At 44.9% G+C, this 14,037-nt stretch overlaps 1 protein-coding gene across 1 annotated transcript in view; it reads left to right on the forward strand.

Moving 5' to 3' along the window:
- The window catches only part of RYR2 (ryanodine receptor 2), a 472,766-nt gene that overhangs the window by 215,969 nt on the left and 242,760 nt on the right, over positions 1–14,037 (forward strand). Inside the window, exons 13-16 of the mRNA XM_081124070.1 lie at positions 622–786; positions 8,002–8,123; positions 10,709–10,892; positions 11,146–11,281. Of these exons, the coding sequence (XP_080980196.1) occupies positions 622–786; positions 8,002–8,123; positions 10,709–10,892; positions 11,146–11,281 (607 nt within the window). The remainder of the gene's footprint in view (positions 1–621; positions 787–8,001; positions 8,124–10,708; positions 10,893–11,145; positions 11,282–14,037) is intronic.

Consider the following 14,037-nt stretch of genomic DNA (forward strand, 5'->3'; position numbering starts at 1 on the left):
AGAAATCATCATTGAAGTCCTTGTTAACATAATCACCATTATCATCATCATTTTCATGGTCAGAATCATTAAAATTTAATGTTTATTTTACCCCAGACACTGTGCCTATCTCATTTTTTCTGATACTATGGGGGTGATACTTTTGTAGCTTTACTTACAGATGAGAAAATAGGCTTAAAAACCTTTAATTAACTTTTCCTAGGGTCACAGAGGCAGTAAGTGGCAGAGACTGGACTGAAAAATGGATTTCCTGCCCCATAGACCTATGCTCTTAGGTACCAATAAAGAAAAAAAATAATCTGGAAAGAACATGAAGCCTGTACTATTAATTTTAAGACCTCTGGTCTGGAGTTTGCCATTGAGCAATATAAAATTTTATGTTATGGCTAAAATAATTTTCTACGAATGTGAATAATTGGAGAATATGTTATTTATTTTTACAGTTTTCTACTTGAATCTTCAGTAGAAGTTGAACTGCTGGAATAAAATATTCAAGCATTATCATTTCAGGGGACTTCAGAGGGCTGGATTTTTCAAGAAACATACTTACAACAAGGAAAAGTTCTTTCAGGATAAAGTCATATTTTAAAAACTTGCTTATCTCCTTTCCTCTCTCCTTAGGAAAAACTGGATGCAGGGGTGAGAAAAGAAGTGGATGGCATGGGAACCTCCGAGATAAAGTACGGAGACTCGGTCTGCTACATACAGCACGTGAACACGGGCCTGTGGCTGACGTACCAGGCCGTGGACGTGAAGTCCGTGAGGATGGGAGCCGTCCAGCGTAAGGTGAGATGCTAGGGAGATGCCTTTCAGCTGCGGTCTCATGGGAAAATACACAGACGCAAAGCAGGGCGAGGCGGTGAGCCCTCAGCCACCCGCTGATGGCCAGTGTCGGTGTGCTGAGGGACACACCCCGCCCTGACAGACTCTGGTTTCGTAAGGTGCGCATGGCTGGGTGTGCCGTCACTAATTTAAGTACTAAGTGAAGAAATACACTGGCTGGGCTTAAGTGCATCCTCAGAGCATCGGATAAGATCCTGGGACAACTTTCCTGTAGACCCAGCCCCACTGGATTATTACCATTACTTGTAAAATTTCAGAGGTAAAATTTATATACACTGAAATGCAAAAAACAACTGTACAGTTGGGGCAAGTGGATACATTTGTGTGACCCACACCCATCACATTAAGAAACAGTTCCATAGTGTTCAGGAAGGTGCCCACCATGCCTTCCTGGGTTATCCTTGCCCCTTCCTGCACAGGGCACCTGCCTGCATGATCTCTACACCAGAGGTTAGTCTTACCTGATGTAGATTTTCACACAGATGAAACCATGCACACACTCCCTTTGGTACCTTGCTGCTTCCACTCAGCAAATTGTCTCTGACTTTTGTCCTGTTGTTGCATGTTGAGATCCAAAGAGTTGAAGCTGCTTTTTTTGTTGTTGTTGTTAATCTTTACCCAAGGATATTTTTCCATTGATTTTAGATAGAGTGGAAGGGATGAAGGGGGGAGGGAGGGAGAGAGAGAAACATCAGTGCGAGAGAGACATACCAAGTGGTTGCTTCCTACTCGAGCCCTGACCAGGGCTGGGGAGCAAACCTGCAACCCAGGTACATGCTCTTGACTGGGAATCAGACCCTCAACCCTTTGGTGTGCAGGCCAACACTCTAACCACTGAGCCACACCTGCCAGGGTTGAAGCTTTTTTCTTTTTTTAAATTTATCTTTATTGTTGACAGTATTACTGGTGTCCCATTTTCCGCCCCCCAATTGATCCCCTCCACTTCACTCCAACCCCTTCCCCAGGCCTTTACCCCGTTATTGACTGTGTCCATGGGTTATACATATATGCATATAACTTCTTTGGTTAATCTCTTCCTACACTCCACCCCCTTTCCCTCTTCCCTCTGAAATATGACCGTCTGATGCATGTGTCAGTGTCTGTGGATCTATTTAGTTCGTCAGATTCTTTTGTCCATGAGCTTCTTCTTAAAGAAGACCCTTCAACATTTCCTGTAGTGCTGGTCTGGTGGTGATGAACTCCTTTAGCTTTTTCTTACCTGTGAAGCTCTTTATCTAACCTTCAGTTCTAAATGATAGCTTAGCTGGGTAGAGCAATCTTGGTTGTAGTTCCATGTTTTTCATCACTTTGAATATTTCTTGCCACTCCCTTCTGGCCTGCAAGGTTTCTGTTGAGAAATCAGCTGACAGTCGTGTGGGTGTTCCCTTGTAGGTAACTAACTGCTTTTCTCTTGCTGCTTTTAAGATTCTCTCTTTGTCTTTAACCTTTGGCATTTTAATTATAATGTTTCTTGCTGTGAGCCTCTTTTGAGTTCTTCTTGTTTGGGACCCTCTGTGCTTTCTGAACTTGTAAATCTATTTCCTTCCCGAGGTAGGTGAAGTTTCCTGTAATTATTTTTTCAAATAGGTTTTCAAGTACTTGGTCTCTTTCTTCCCTTCTGGTACCCCAATAATGCGAATGTTGGGGCCTCTTGAAGTTGTCCCAGAGGCTCCTTATACTATCTTCATATTTCTGGATTCGTGTTTCTTTTTGCTCTTCTGGTTGAGTGTTTTTTGTTTCCTCATGTTCTAAATTTCTGATTTGATTCTCAGCGTTCTCTACTCTACTGTTGATTCCCTGTAAATTATTCTTCATTTCAGTTCATGTAGCCTTCACTTCAAATTGGTACTTTATTATGTCATCTGTTTTCTCAGTTTTAGTAATAAAACGGTTGAGCATCCTTATAAACAAAATTCTGAACTCTGTATCTGTTAGCTTGCTTGGATCTATTTCATTTAGTTCCTCTTCTAGAGATTTCTTCTGTTCATTCCTTTGTGACATGTTTCTTTGCCTCCACATTTTGGCTGCTTCCAGGTGTTTGTTTCTGTGTATTAGGTAGAGCTGCTATGTCTCCCGGAATTTGTAGAGTGGCTTTGTGTAGTAGGTGTCCTGTAGGGTCCAGTGGCTCAACCTCCCCAGTCACTTGAGCTGGGCCTTCTAGGTGCTCCCCTGTGTGGGCTGTGTGCACTGTCCTGTTGTAGTTGAGCCTTGGTTGCTGTTGGCATCACTGGGAGGAATTGACCCTCAGGCCAATCAGCTGTGAGGACCAGCTGTAACTACAGCCAGAGAGATGCTGTGCTGGAGACACCCCTATGGAGCAGGATTTACTTCAGTGGAGCTTTGGTGTTCACCAAGTGCACCCCTTGAGTGTGTCACTCGTGGATGTGGTAGGGCTGTAATCCAGTGTGGTCGAGTCTGACCAGCAGGTGCACTGTCTCAGGGGCCTCTCGGGAGGTGCAAAGTCAGCCTCTGTCAGTGCCTCTTCCAGGGCCACCCAGCATGAGCTACACAGCAAACCATAGTTGGCTGCTACTTGTGCTGGGCTTGGAGGTGCCCAGGAGAGGCCAAGCTATGAGCCAATGCAGCTGCTGCTAGTTCCAGGCCTGGGGCCGCTTATTAAGCCATATAGGGCACGCTGCTGGTTGTTTGAGAGATTTTAGGAAAGTCCTAAGCATGAGGCTCCAGAGGCCACTGGCACAGAAAAGCCCCTGGAAAGGGCCTGGATGAGCTGCAGGTGGGGAGGGGCGGGGCCTTCAGGAATCATGGGGCGGGGCCAAAGGTGGGAGTCAGGTGCTGGCGATTCAAACATGGCGCCTGCAGGCTGTGTGGGGAGGACTCGCCATAGGAGCAGTGGCCTCTGCCGGCTCTTCTGCCTGGGAGGAAGCTGCCCCTCCACCTCTCGCCCCGACTTCAGGCAGGTTAGTTCCTCCCAAGTAAGTGTCCCGGGTCCTTTCAGGCTGCCGCCCGGCGCTGGGCTCAGAGGGAGCATCCGAGTGAGTCCGAACCGGGCCCTTTGAGAGGAGCTGCTGGGGCTCCGCAGCCTCCACGACCCTCAGGGACAGTCCCCGCTGGTTCCACAGCCCGAAGTTGTGGGGACGTCTCTTCCCAGCCCTGGAGCCCTGGGCTGGGGGCCTGCTGTGCGGCTGGGACCCCTCACTCTTCCGGGAAACCCCCACCGCCAAGATTCCCTCCCGGGTTTACCCCGTGGCACCGGGGGTGGGCCCGCGGCTGCATGTCTGCGATTCAGCCCCAATCCGCCCGCATCTGCGCCCCTCCTACCGCTTTCTCCTTCAGTTCCCTGGTTGTGGGGCTTCTGTGCAGCCAGATTTCAGGAGGCTCTGAGTGATGGTGGTTCTGTATTTTAGTTGTAATTTTGGTGCGGTTGCGGGAGGTGGCGGGGACTGCGGTTACCTACGCCACCATCTTGTTTCCTCTGAAGCTGCTTTTTAAGGTCTTCAGAAGTGAGAGAGCCAGGAGTTAGGCGAAGTTCAGTTAGTTCACTGGGGGGGGGGGGGAGGAGACAAAAAGGGAAAAGCAGGACTAAGGCGTATGATCGAGACTTACTACCTGTCTCTCTTGCTAGATGCTGGGGACATGACCCACAGGTTTTATTTCTGTATTGCCAGCATCTGGCACAGCACTGGACCAGAGTGGATGCACAGTCCACTTGAATACTTGAAAAACAAGTATATTCAAGTGTAGTTACAGTTGCATTGCTGAGATCCCACCTGCACCTGTTAGCTTGGGCTCCAGCTGTGTAGTGTCGCAGAGTTTGGGACCACGAGTGCTGTGTGAGCTTCTGGAAGGCGAAGAGCTAATGCCCAGATTGTGGCAGGAAAGTCTGATTGGGCTTGAAAGCAAAGTTTTATTTTGATGATGATGCTTGGCCATGGATCTTCTATCAGATTTAACAAATATTTACCATTTTTGTAAGTACTGCATTTTGAAAAATTTCAAACATACAAAAAAATTGGAAGACTCATCAGTGGGAATCCCTGTATCCGTGAATTAGATTCAACAATTATTAATAGTTTGCAGTAGCTTCTTTCTTTCCCTGCGTCCCTGCTTTCTTCTCTCTCTGTTCAGTGCACATATACATGTGTATGAGTGTGTGGATATTGTATGTATACGTATACACACCTTCCAAGTGAACCTCGTGTCAGTTCCTCTGCCCACCTTTACACCTGTCCCGTGTGCAGGACTCACACAGCCTCGTGACCAGTCTCCTTCCAGATCCCTTTCCTCGTCTTGCTGTGGCCCCCCATCTCCAGTCCACGGCAGGGTGCCGGGATTGTTAATCATTTCTCCACGCCTTTGTCCCTAACCATGGATTAAAGTCAAAATGGGACCTGTATGCTCTGTCCTGGGCCGCGTGGAGCTTGCCTGTTAGAGAAGTTTCCCACAGGTGCTCGGAAGCTGAACAGTGTTGTTTAAGTTCGTGAAGGCACATGCAAAACAGACTCTAGGCCAGAGAAGAGATGATCTCTTTAAGCCTGTCCTGTGGCTCATCAACACGCCAGAGCCGTCTGCAGAACCAAGTCTCTGTGGGGAGACTTCAGCGCGGTTGCGATGCACCTGGACTTCCCAGGTATCTAGGTCTTCAAGTCGTTTCCTTTTCAGGAAAAGCGTGCTGCTGCTCCCTTCCCCAGTCTTTACCTGTTTGAAACTGTTTTTTCTGTTGTTTCAGATGAATAAAAACTTGGTTAGTTAAAAAATATCTGAACCATTTTCATAGCTTTTATTTGTCCCACTTTATGTGAATATTCGTGTTTTGCTGAAAAATACAAATGTTTGTTTGCACAGTGATGCGCAGACTGTGCTGGGGTGTTAGGAATATGTAACTTCTATACCTTTGAAAAAATCTAAAAACTCTGAATTAGAAAATGCATATGTCCCCAAGGGTTTTAATTAGCACACTTGGTCTTTTTAAAATAGAGGAGACTTGTTCGGCCACATTGGTTTCTGTTTTCTTCGGGTTGTTAGTTTTCCTTCCCAGGAACCCGGCTGGTTCCTCTTCTCTGGGTCCCTCACCCGCCTGAAAGAATTCTTATCTTTCCTGCCTATCTCTGAATTTTGCTTCTCAGGTGTCTGCCAAAATCCTTGCTTTGTTTCCTCTGGAGTGTTAAGCTTGCTCAGTGCCTTTAAAAGCTGGGTTTCCCTGTCGTGTTTCATTGTCTCCACAGACCCCGTTTTGTCCCAGCCTCTCCTCTGTTCTCGCTGTTCATAGGCGTGTGTCCTGGTGGATTTTCACCCTGTTTCATACCTTCTTGCATCCTGTGGACAGTTGAGGAAGCGTATATATTTAACTAGTGGCTTGCTATTCCTGTTTTACTTACATTTTTAAAAATTAGGCAGTAGTGCTATATTTTATCAAATAAAGGGAGATTAAAATGTTTTAGTGTTCTTTAATGTATTGATAAGTCAGTAGACATCATGAAATTGAGGAATCTTTAAATTCATAGGCTAAACCCTATCTGGCCATAGTTAATTATTCTTTTGAAATCTTACTAGATTCTGTTCATATTTTATTTAGAATTATTACATATACTTATTGGTGAAATTAATCTTTATTTATTGATACTGAAATTTGAATTTCATATAATTTTCATGTGTCATGACATTTTTTTGGTCTTTTTCAACCATTTAAAAATGTAAAAACTACTCTCAGCTCACAGGCTTTTCAAAAGCAGGGAGTAGAGGTCGCTTGCTGACTTCTGGGGAACACTAACCTGCATTAAATCTTGGTTCTTTGATGGTTTATTGGATCTCCCTTGTCAGACCATCGAGTCCTAGGGTCTTTAAATATCAGATCTTCAATATTCTTTGCAACCTCTTTTAAATAAACTGATCTCAACAAATTTTCTGCTTAGTTGGGGACATTCTATCGATGAGCCTTAATTTGTTAGGAAGCCACCTACTTTCTGTGGGATGCTCAGTGACGTTTGCTTTGTATTTTTATTGTATTATTTTTGCCAAGGTCGTCCACACAGTGCTATCTTTATAATCTTACAGATTTAATGTCTTGCATTTTATATATCATTCTCTCTGTTTTTGCTTTCTTTCTATATTATTTTCTAGCCTGGTTTGTGAGAGGTTTTTCTTTTTTTAATCTTCTTAAGGTATCAAATCTGGGGCTTTAAAAATCTTTTCCAATATCTTACTTGACGTCTAGCTTGGTAAATCCTCTTTTTAACTTCATTAATCCCCCTTTTACGTTGCTTTTCTTTTAGTCTTATATCCAGGAGTCGTTCCTACAGTTAGTCACTGTTTCGGTCAGTGGGGCGTGGAAGCCCCTCATGCCTCTGCACCGGACGCCTCTGTCGTTGACGGGGCAGGTGCTCCACCTCACGTCACTGTCTAGATGGGAACGACCTTAGTTCTTGCCGTCTCACTCGGGTCGCCTGATAGGTGACGAGAGTGTCTTTCTCTAAGTGTTGAGTGAAGGGGGCTGGCACCAGTGGCTGCCCACTGCATGGCCCCTTTATAGACAGCGCACAGGTGATCTTTGCTGTTCAGAGGCAGGCGGTGGGCCCACCGCAGGACGGGCTGGAGGGGAGCTTGGGAGGCCTGAGGCGCTGGGACGTCCCCTCCTGGCTCCGAGGGCTCACATAGTGTGTTCGTTTTGTGAAAACTGTTCAGCTCTTCACGTAAGAATTTTGCCCTTCTGTCTCCTCAGGTCATACCTTCATAGTAAGCTTAAAATCAAAACGCCTAACAGAGGAAGTAATGAAATAAACGTGCAATTTTAAAGAACTTAGCCGCCTTAGAAACATTGCCCAGCGCTGTTCACGAACCAGTCTGCTCGGCGTGCTGTGCGCCTGCAGGGACTGAGCGGCTTCCTTGGCTGCCTCAGCAGTTGGTTTAGACCTGGGTCAGTCCCTGAACAGGACAGGTGCAAACACTCCAGTGTGTGTTTTGCTCAACTCAGTGCAATAACAGATTCATTCTTTAAGACAGTAACTGAATGGATACATTGAATAGGTAGTCCAGGGACCTATGCATATTATTTAACCTTATAGTACAAGGTAACAACAACTTGCAGTGCCCTCCACCAGTCTTGATTCTGTTTATTGTTGTCACATTTTTAATTGTGCACCTTCTTAACCCGATTTGGAAAGAGATGCTGGGAGTGATGCCTTTGCATCTGCTTCTTTACAGGCCATTATGCATCACGAAGGCCACATGGATGACGGCATAAACTTATCCAGGTCGCAGCACGAGGAGTCCCGGACGGCGGGGGTCATCCGCAGCACAGTCTTCCTTTTCAATAGATTTATAAGGTGCATTTTCGTTTGCTGTGGTGGCTGTTTGACATCTTACCTGATTGGATTTACAAAGAAATAATTCTAAAGTATGCTAGGGTGGTAGATATCATGCAGTTTGGAAGGTCAGCAGACACATTCGAAGAAGGTGCCGGTTAGATGGTTTTATGCTTTCTTTTAAATGAACTTTAAAAAAGAAATGTGCCTTTGGAAATTGTGTGTGTCACTTTATCAGTAGCTGTAGGGCAGGATTATTCTACAACATAACATACCCTATGCTGGACCTACTTAATTCCCTTTTACACTTCCCTTATAATTATTGAACTGTATTAAAAAATAAAGTGAACTTGTAATGACTGAGTTTACCCACCTAATAATGGAAAATTGCATATCCAAAAACTAAATCAAGCTTGTGGACAGTGTTTCTGGGAACATTATACCAACATAGACTCCGGCCTGTGGTGAGTATCATACGTCTCTTTAAACTGTGCCAGTTTGATGGGAAAAGTGTTTGTGTATGTGTGTTTGTGTGCACAGATACATATTTATATCTATAACTGTTTTTAAAGTATGCATGTATTTGAGAATTGTGGAAATGGGTATATGTCATATTTGCTGACCAGATTTCTTCATTTATTTTTTCTTTTGTGACTTACCCTATTATTTGTTAATATTTTATTAGGCTACTATGACCTTGTGTTAGAGATTTTAATTTCCTGTCATCATATATAAACTGCAAATATTTTCCTAATTTATTGGTTTGAAAAAGAATATTATAAAGTTTTTAAAATAGTTTTTAAACAATTTTTAAAAGTATTTTTTATATTCAATAAATCAAGTTTTGGTTATAGGCCCTAAAACTCAGCCTAGTGAGCAGTTTTGGATTCTTAGATGGCATTTGTCTGGTAAGGGGCTTTTCCCAGAAAGTGATGGGTGGTTCTGTTTCCAATCACAGGTGTGATCCGCTTCTTGGCCTAGAGCTGACACTTACTGCGGCTCCTCCTTAGGTTGCAAACGTAGATACTGTGTCAGAGTCTTGTGAGTTCATTCCAGTTAGTGTGATGAGAGTGAGTTTGACTATGTTATAAATAAATAGATTTATGATTCAAATATATCTACGAGTTAATGGGATAAAATGTATAGAAGAGAAATATTTTCATTGTATGTGCATTTTCATTTTAAAAGGGGAGAGAGAATTTCTTCTGCAAAGTCATTTCTGTTGCTTTTGGGGCATTAGAAAAACTTAAAGACACAATAACTCTGGGTAAGAAGAATTCCATTGATATAAGCGATTTGGAATTTCAGGCAAAATCTTTAGAATAATCATGCAGTTTTGCTGTTTCTACTATTTATGAGGCTGCAGTCAAATATTCTAAAATTATTAGTAACATTTTGTAAAGGATACATTTTAAATAATTTTTAGTATAATAAAGTTTGAAAATAAGCTAATTCTCATTTATAAGGCTTTTATTGTTTTTTAAAATGTAATTTTTAATAGTCAGATAATTAGCTAGAGATATTTCCTTGGAATAAAATATTGTCATATATTTTTGTTGATGAAGAGAGCAGGAAAGGAAGTACAAATATAAATATTACTATATCAACTATAATATAGACATTCTCTCATTCTTTTTGGTGTCTGTTGAGTATTTTTAAATAAACTTTTTATTTTGAAATAATTTTGATTTACAAACACCACATGAGTAAAGTTCTTTACAGAAACATTCAAAGCTCTCAGTTTTAAAACTCAGAATCTCAGAAAGCTCAACAAATCACATTTACATGCCAGTAATACATTTTTCTTCAAAGGCTAGAAAAGCAACATGATGTCATTTCTTAATTTAATTTTAAATACATTTATTTCAGGTAATAGGAAAGCATTTGGTATATTGTTTCCTGATTAGTAAGTGAATTTCATGAGTTCTCATCATTAGAATGTATTTTTAAACAGGCAGAAGTTAAACAGAATGGCAGAGAGTGTCGGTGATCGCATGGCAATAGCAGTTCCTTCTCCCAGAACCAAACAAAAGAGAACAGAAATGTCATGTGGGGAGCTGCACCTTAAACCTTAGACTGTGTAGCGCTTTATAGTGAAAATCGGTTGGTCTCTAAATTTTTTTTTTTTTTTTAAATATATCTTTTATTGATTTCAGAGAAAGGAAAGGAGAGGGAGAGAGAGAGAAACATCAATGATGAGAGAGTCATTGATCGAGCCCACAACCCGGGCATGTGCCCTGACTGGGAATCGAACCCCGATTGCCTGGATCCTAGGTTGATGCTCAACCGCTGAGCCACGCCCAGCTGGGCGGTCTCTAAATGTTTATACTCTTGGTTTTTAAGGCATTGGTCCTCTATGCCCTTCAGGTTTTTCTCTTGATGAATTTATCGATGTGGTGTTTTTAATATAACATTATGTACACAGGAAAGAACATACAGGTCCTCATTTGAGTATGTTACTTATTGCTTGTGGAAGTCTAGAATCTTTCTTACATGCTCCTTTTGCAGCGGTGTCCAGAGGGAGAGTAAAGCTATAATCATCTATAAACTAAAATCCTGCATAAAATTGTGTCAACAATTAGAGACATGGTTGCTGTTTATTTTAGGGGCCTGGACGCTCTGGGCAGGAAAGCAAAGGCGCCCCCAGTGGACCTGCCCATCGAGTCAGTCAGCCTGAGCCTGCAGGACCTGATAGGCTATCTGCACCCGCCGGCCGAGCACCTGGAGCACGAGGACAAGCAGAACCGGCTGCGGGCCCTGAAGAGCCGGCAGAACCTCTTCCAGGAGGAGGTGAGCTGCCAGCCCCTTTCTTCTCTACTGTCTTCCTGGGAAAAGCTGTCCTGGGGGGACTCTGACATCATGTGCTTTGGGTCAGAGCAGCGGGCTACTATTCTGTGTTACCGCTTGTCCTTTGGATGAATGGTCTCAGTTTCCTTAACGATTGACACTCACTTTGAGCAGGCTTTTCTGTTTCAAAACAACCCCGCACTCCATGTGAGCAGGCCCACCGTTTCTGACGTTTCTGATGTGTTTGTCCCCGCAGGGGATGATCAGCCTGGTGCTCCAGTGTGTGGACCGGCTGCACGTGTACAGCAGTGCTGCCCACTTTGCGGACGTGGCTGGTAGAGAGGCCGGGGAGTCCTGGAAGTCGATCCTGAATTCTCTGTACGAGCTGCTGGGTAAGGATGGCTGAGTTTCCAAGGCAACCACTCGCGTCTATTTTAAATGACCACAGAGCCCCCATGACTCTCCCCACCCCCAGTCTGGGGTCTCCCCAGCCTCCTCCCTCCTTTCTGGGATCCGCCTTGAAGCTCCAGGGATGCCTGACTAACTAAGGGACACAGGCGTGGTTTACACTGCGTCCCTGTTGGCTCTGTGCAAACACAGGGCTGCATCACCTTTGGTCCAGAGGGTTTCTGCAGCCTCTGCCATCTCCTGTCGAGAACCACGAAAGATCTGAGATTTCACCCTTTAGTGGGCCAGTGAATTAGCCTGAAATTAGGATAAAGGGGGCAGTTTACTTCTCACAGCAATGAGAGGAGCTAGGACATCAACATTTTTCGTGTCAGTTCCTTGGGCCCCTGTTCTTGCAGGACAGTGTGAGGAGGACAGGTGACCACTGCCTGTGCTGTCAGGACCCCAGTGTCCTGAACAAACTAGATGCTCAGGGAACGAGGTGCCTCATGGCCGTGTGTCTGAGGGTAGGATGGTTACGCACTGAGTGAACGTTGTTGTGGGTATGTATACGTAACACACATTTATTTATATTCCATATCAGCTCTTTTCATATCTGGTTTGATTGTTAATTGGAACATGTCCAGATTAGGATTTCTAAGTGATTTACCTCTTCAAAGGGCGAGAGAAAAGCTGTGGTGGGAGGTGCAATGACTGATCTCCTACGATGCCTGGGCTCAGACTGCCTCCAACCACAGAGGGCAGCTGCGCACTCGCAAGAAGGAAGGGGGCCTGCAGTGGGTGGGAGGCAGGGCCCACCGCAGCATCCGGATCAGCTTCTGTCTGCCCCGCCCTCAGAGGGCCGCTGCTTCCAGCGCTGGCTCCCTGGACAGCCTGGGTCGCCGCGGTCAGCTCTCGGCACCCGAGGTGTCCTCTGGGACATGGAGAAGTGACAGGGCTGCCCCTGGAAATCCTCCCGACGAGGAGCATGCCGCTCCATCTCATCAGCCTGGACCGCGGGGCCCCTGACCGCTCGTTCTGGCAGGAGGCCGGGAATTTCACAGCCCGGCTGTGACTGGTCCTGGCTTTGACCCACTCGGGAATGGGGCCCACAGCCGGGACTGCCTGGCTGCCAGACAGAGGTGCGAGTTAGAGAAGGCGGCAACAGGGCAGGTTCCACTTCACGTTCACTCGTACAATAAATATATGCGCTGTAGAGGCTCCCACTGAGGGGACCTCGAGCCCTTCACCTCACCACTTGGGCCTGTTCCTTCTCCACAGTTACGTCCTGTTCTTGAAAAACAAGTTTCACCCTCAGTTCCCAGGCAGCAGCCTCTGAGGAAGTGACCCTGCTCCTTGCCAGTCACAGTTCCCCTTAGACAGGTGGTTAGATTTGTGCTATTTTGTTTGCAAGTCGGAGGAAATGCCAGTGCTCAGTAAATACCTGAGAGACAGCACTGAGCCCTTGCTGGTGGGTGGGCTCTGTTGGATTTCTGGCTGGTCTGTGTCCTGTCCACTGACCTTCATTTCAGGCACTGGGGCGCACACTCCCTCCCTCACGAGTTTTCATGAGCTCCAATATTGGGCACATGCCCTTCTTGTTCCTGTGTTTTAGACGCCACACCCCGTGCCGGCCTGTCCCTTCCTTTTCACTTGTGACCTGGCTCACTACCTCCCGGCCTCAGTGTCACCTCCTCCAGTCCCTTCCTCCATCCAGTACTGCCCTGCTTCCAGGCACCTAGACTCACATCTGTATGGCTTATGTTAAAATACACATGCATACAAAGTAATTTCTTAACTATATGAGCCTATTTTCTTGATTATTTATATCCCATTTGGTTAAGAGAGGACTTGAGGAGCTATTACTTCAAATCAACATAATTAGAATCCTTAAAACTCACATATTTAAGGAGGGTAACAGCATTTCATAAAATAGTTTTAAACAGTTTTAAACTGTTTTATGAAATAAGAGACATACTTCACACACTCACCCACGCACACACACACACTCACCCACACTCACTGTTAACATTTATATTCTCACACTGCTCCTCCCGAGAGGGATGTTAACCCCCCACATATATATCATACGCTTCTCTTCGGGAGGTTTCCTTCCCTCTTGTCTGATTTTCCCGAGTGTCCTGCCTCTTCATTCGCTGCTTGGCCTCCTAAGGAGCGTCCACGTCACGGAGACTGGGTTGGGTTGGGAGGACATGGGCTTGGAGGCCAGTGAGTCCGGGTTTGAAAGGAGCTTCGTCTGATCCAGTCCTCAGAGAGGGATTGGATGCCCGCTGTGGGAGGTGCCCGGGTCTGGGCAGGAGGGGCCGCAGTGACCGGGACACAGCCCTGCCCTCACAGCTGCGGTTGAGTGAGAGAGAGACGTCATGAAACAGCCTGCCGGGGTGTCCGCACGCACTCACTGTACTGCCTCGCCGTCTCCATACAGGCTATTGTGAAGTCACAGTACTAAGGGATTAATAAAAGTGATAAATTTGACCACAGAAAGTGAACAGTTATGGTCCTATCATTACAAAATAAAAAAGATAGGAATTTGGTAAAATATGCAATCTATATGAAAGACAAAGGCCCAGGTTTTGTAATATATAGAGTTTTTCTAAATCCATAAGAAAAGGAAATATCTAATAGAAAAATGGACAACACATGGAGACAAATAGTTCACAGAACAATAAATAAAATAATAAAAGATTCTCAACATGATAAAGAAATGCAAATTAAAATAATAAATAAGGATCCTAGTTTA

This window comes from Miniopterus schreibersii, assembly GCF_964146895.1.
Source record: "Miniopterus schreibersii genome assembly, chromosome: 21".
Lineage (NCBI taxonomy): Eukaryota > Metazoa > Chordata > Mammalia > Chiroptera > Miniopteridae > Miniopterus > Miniopterus schreibersii.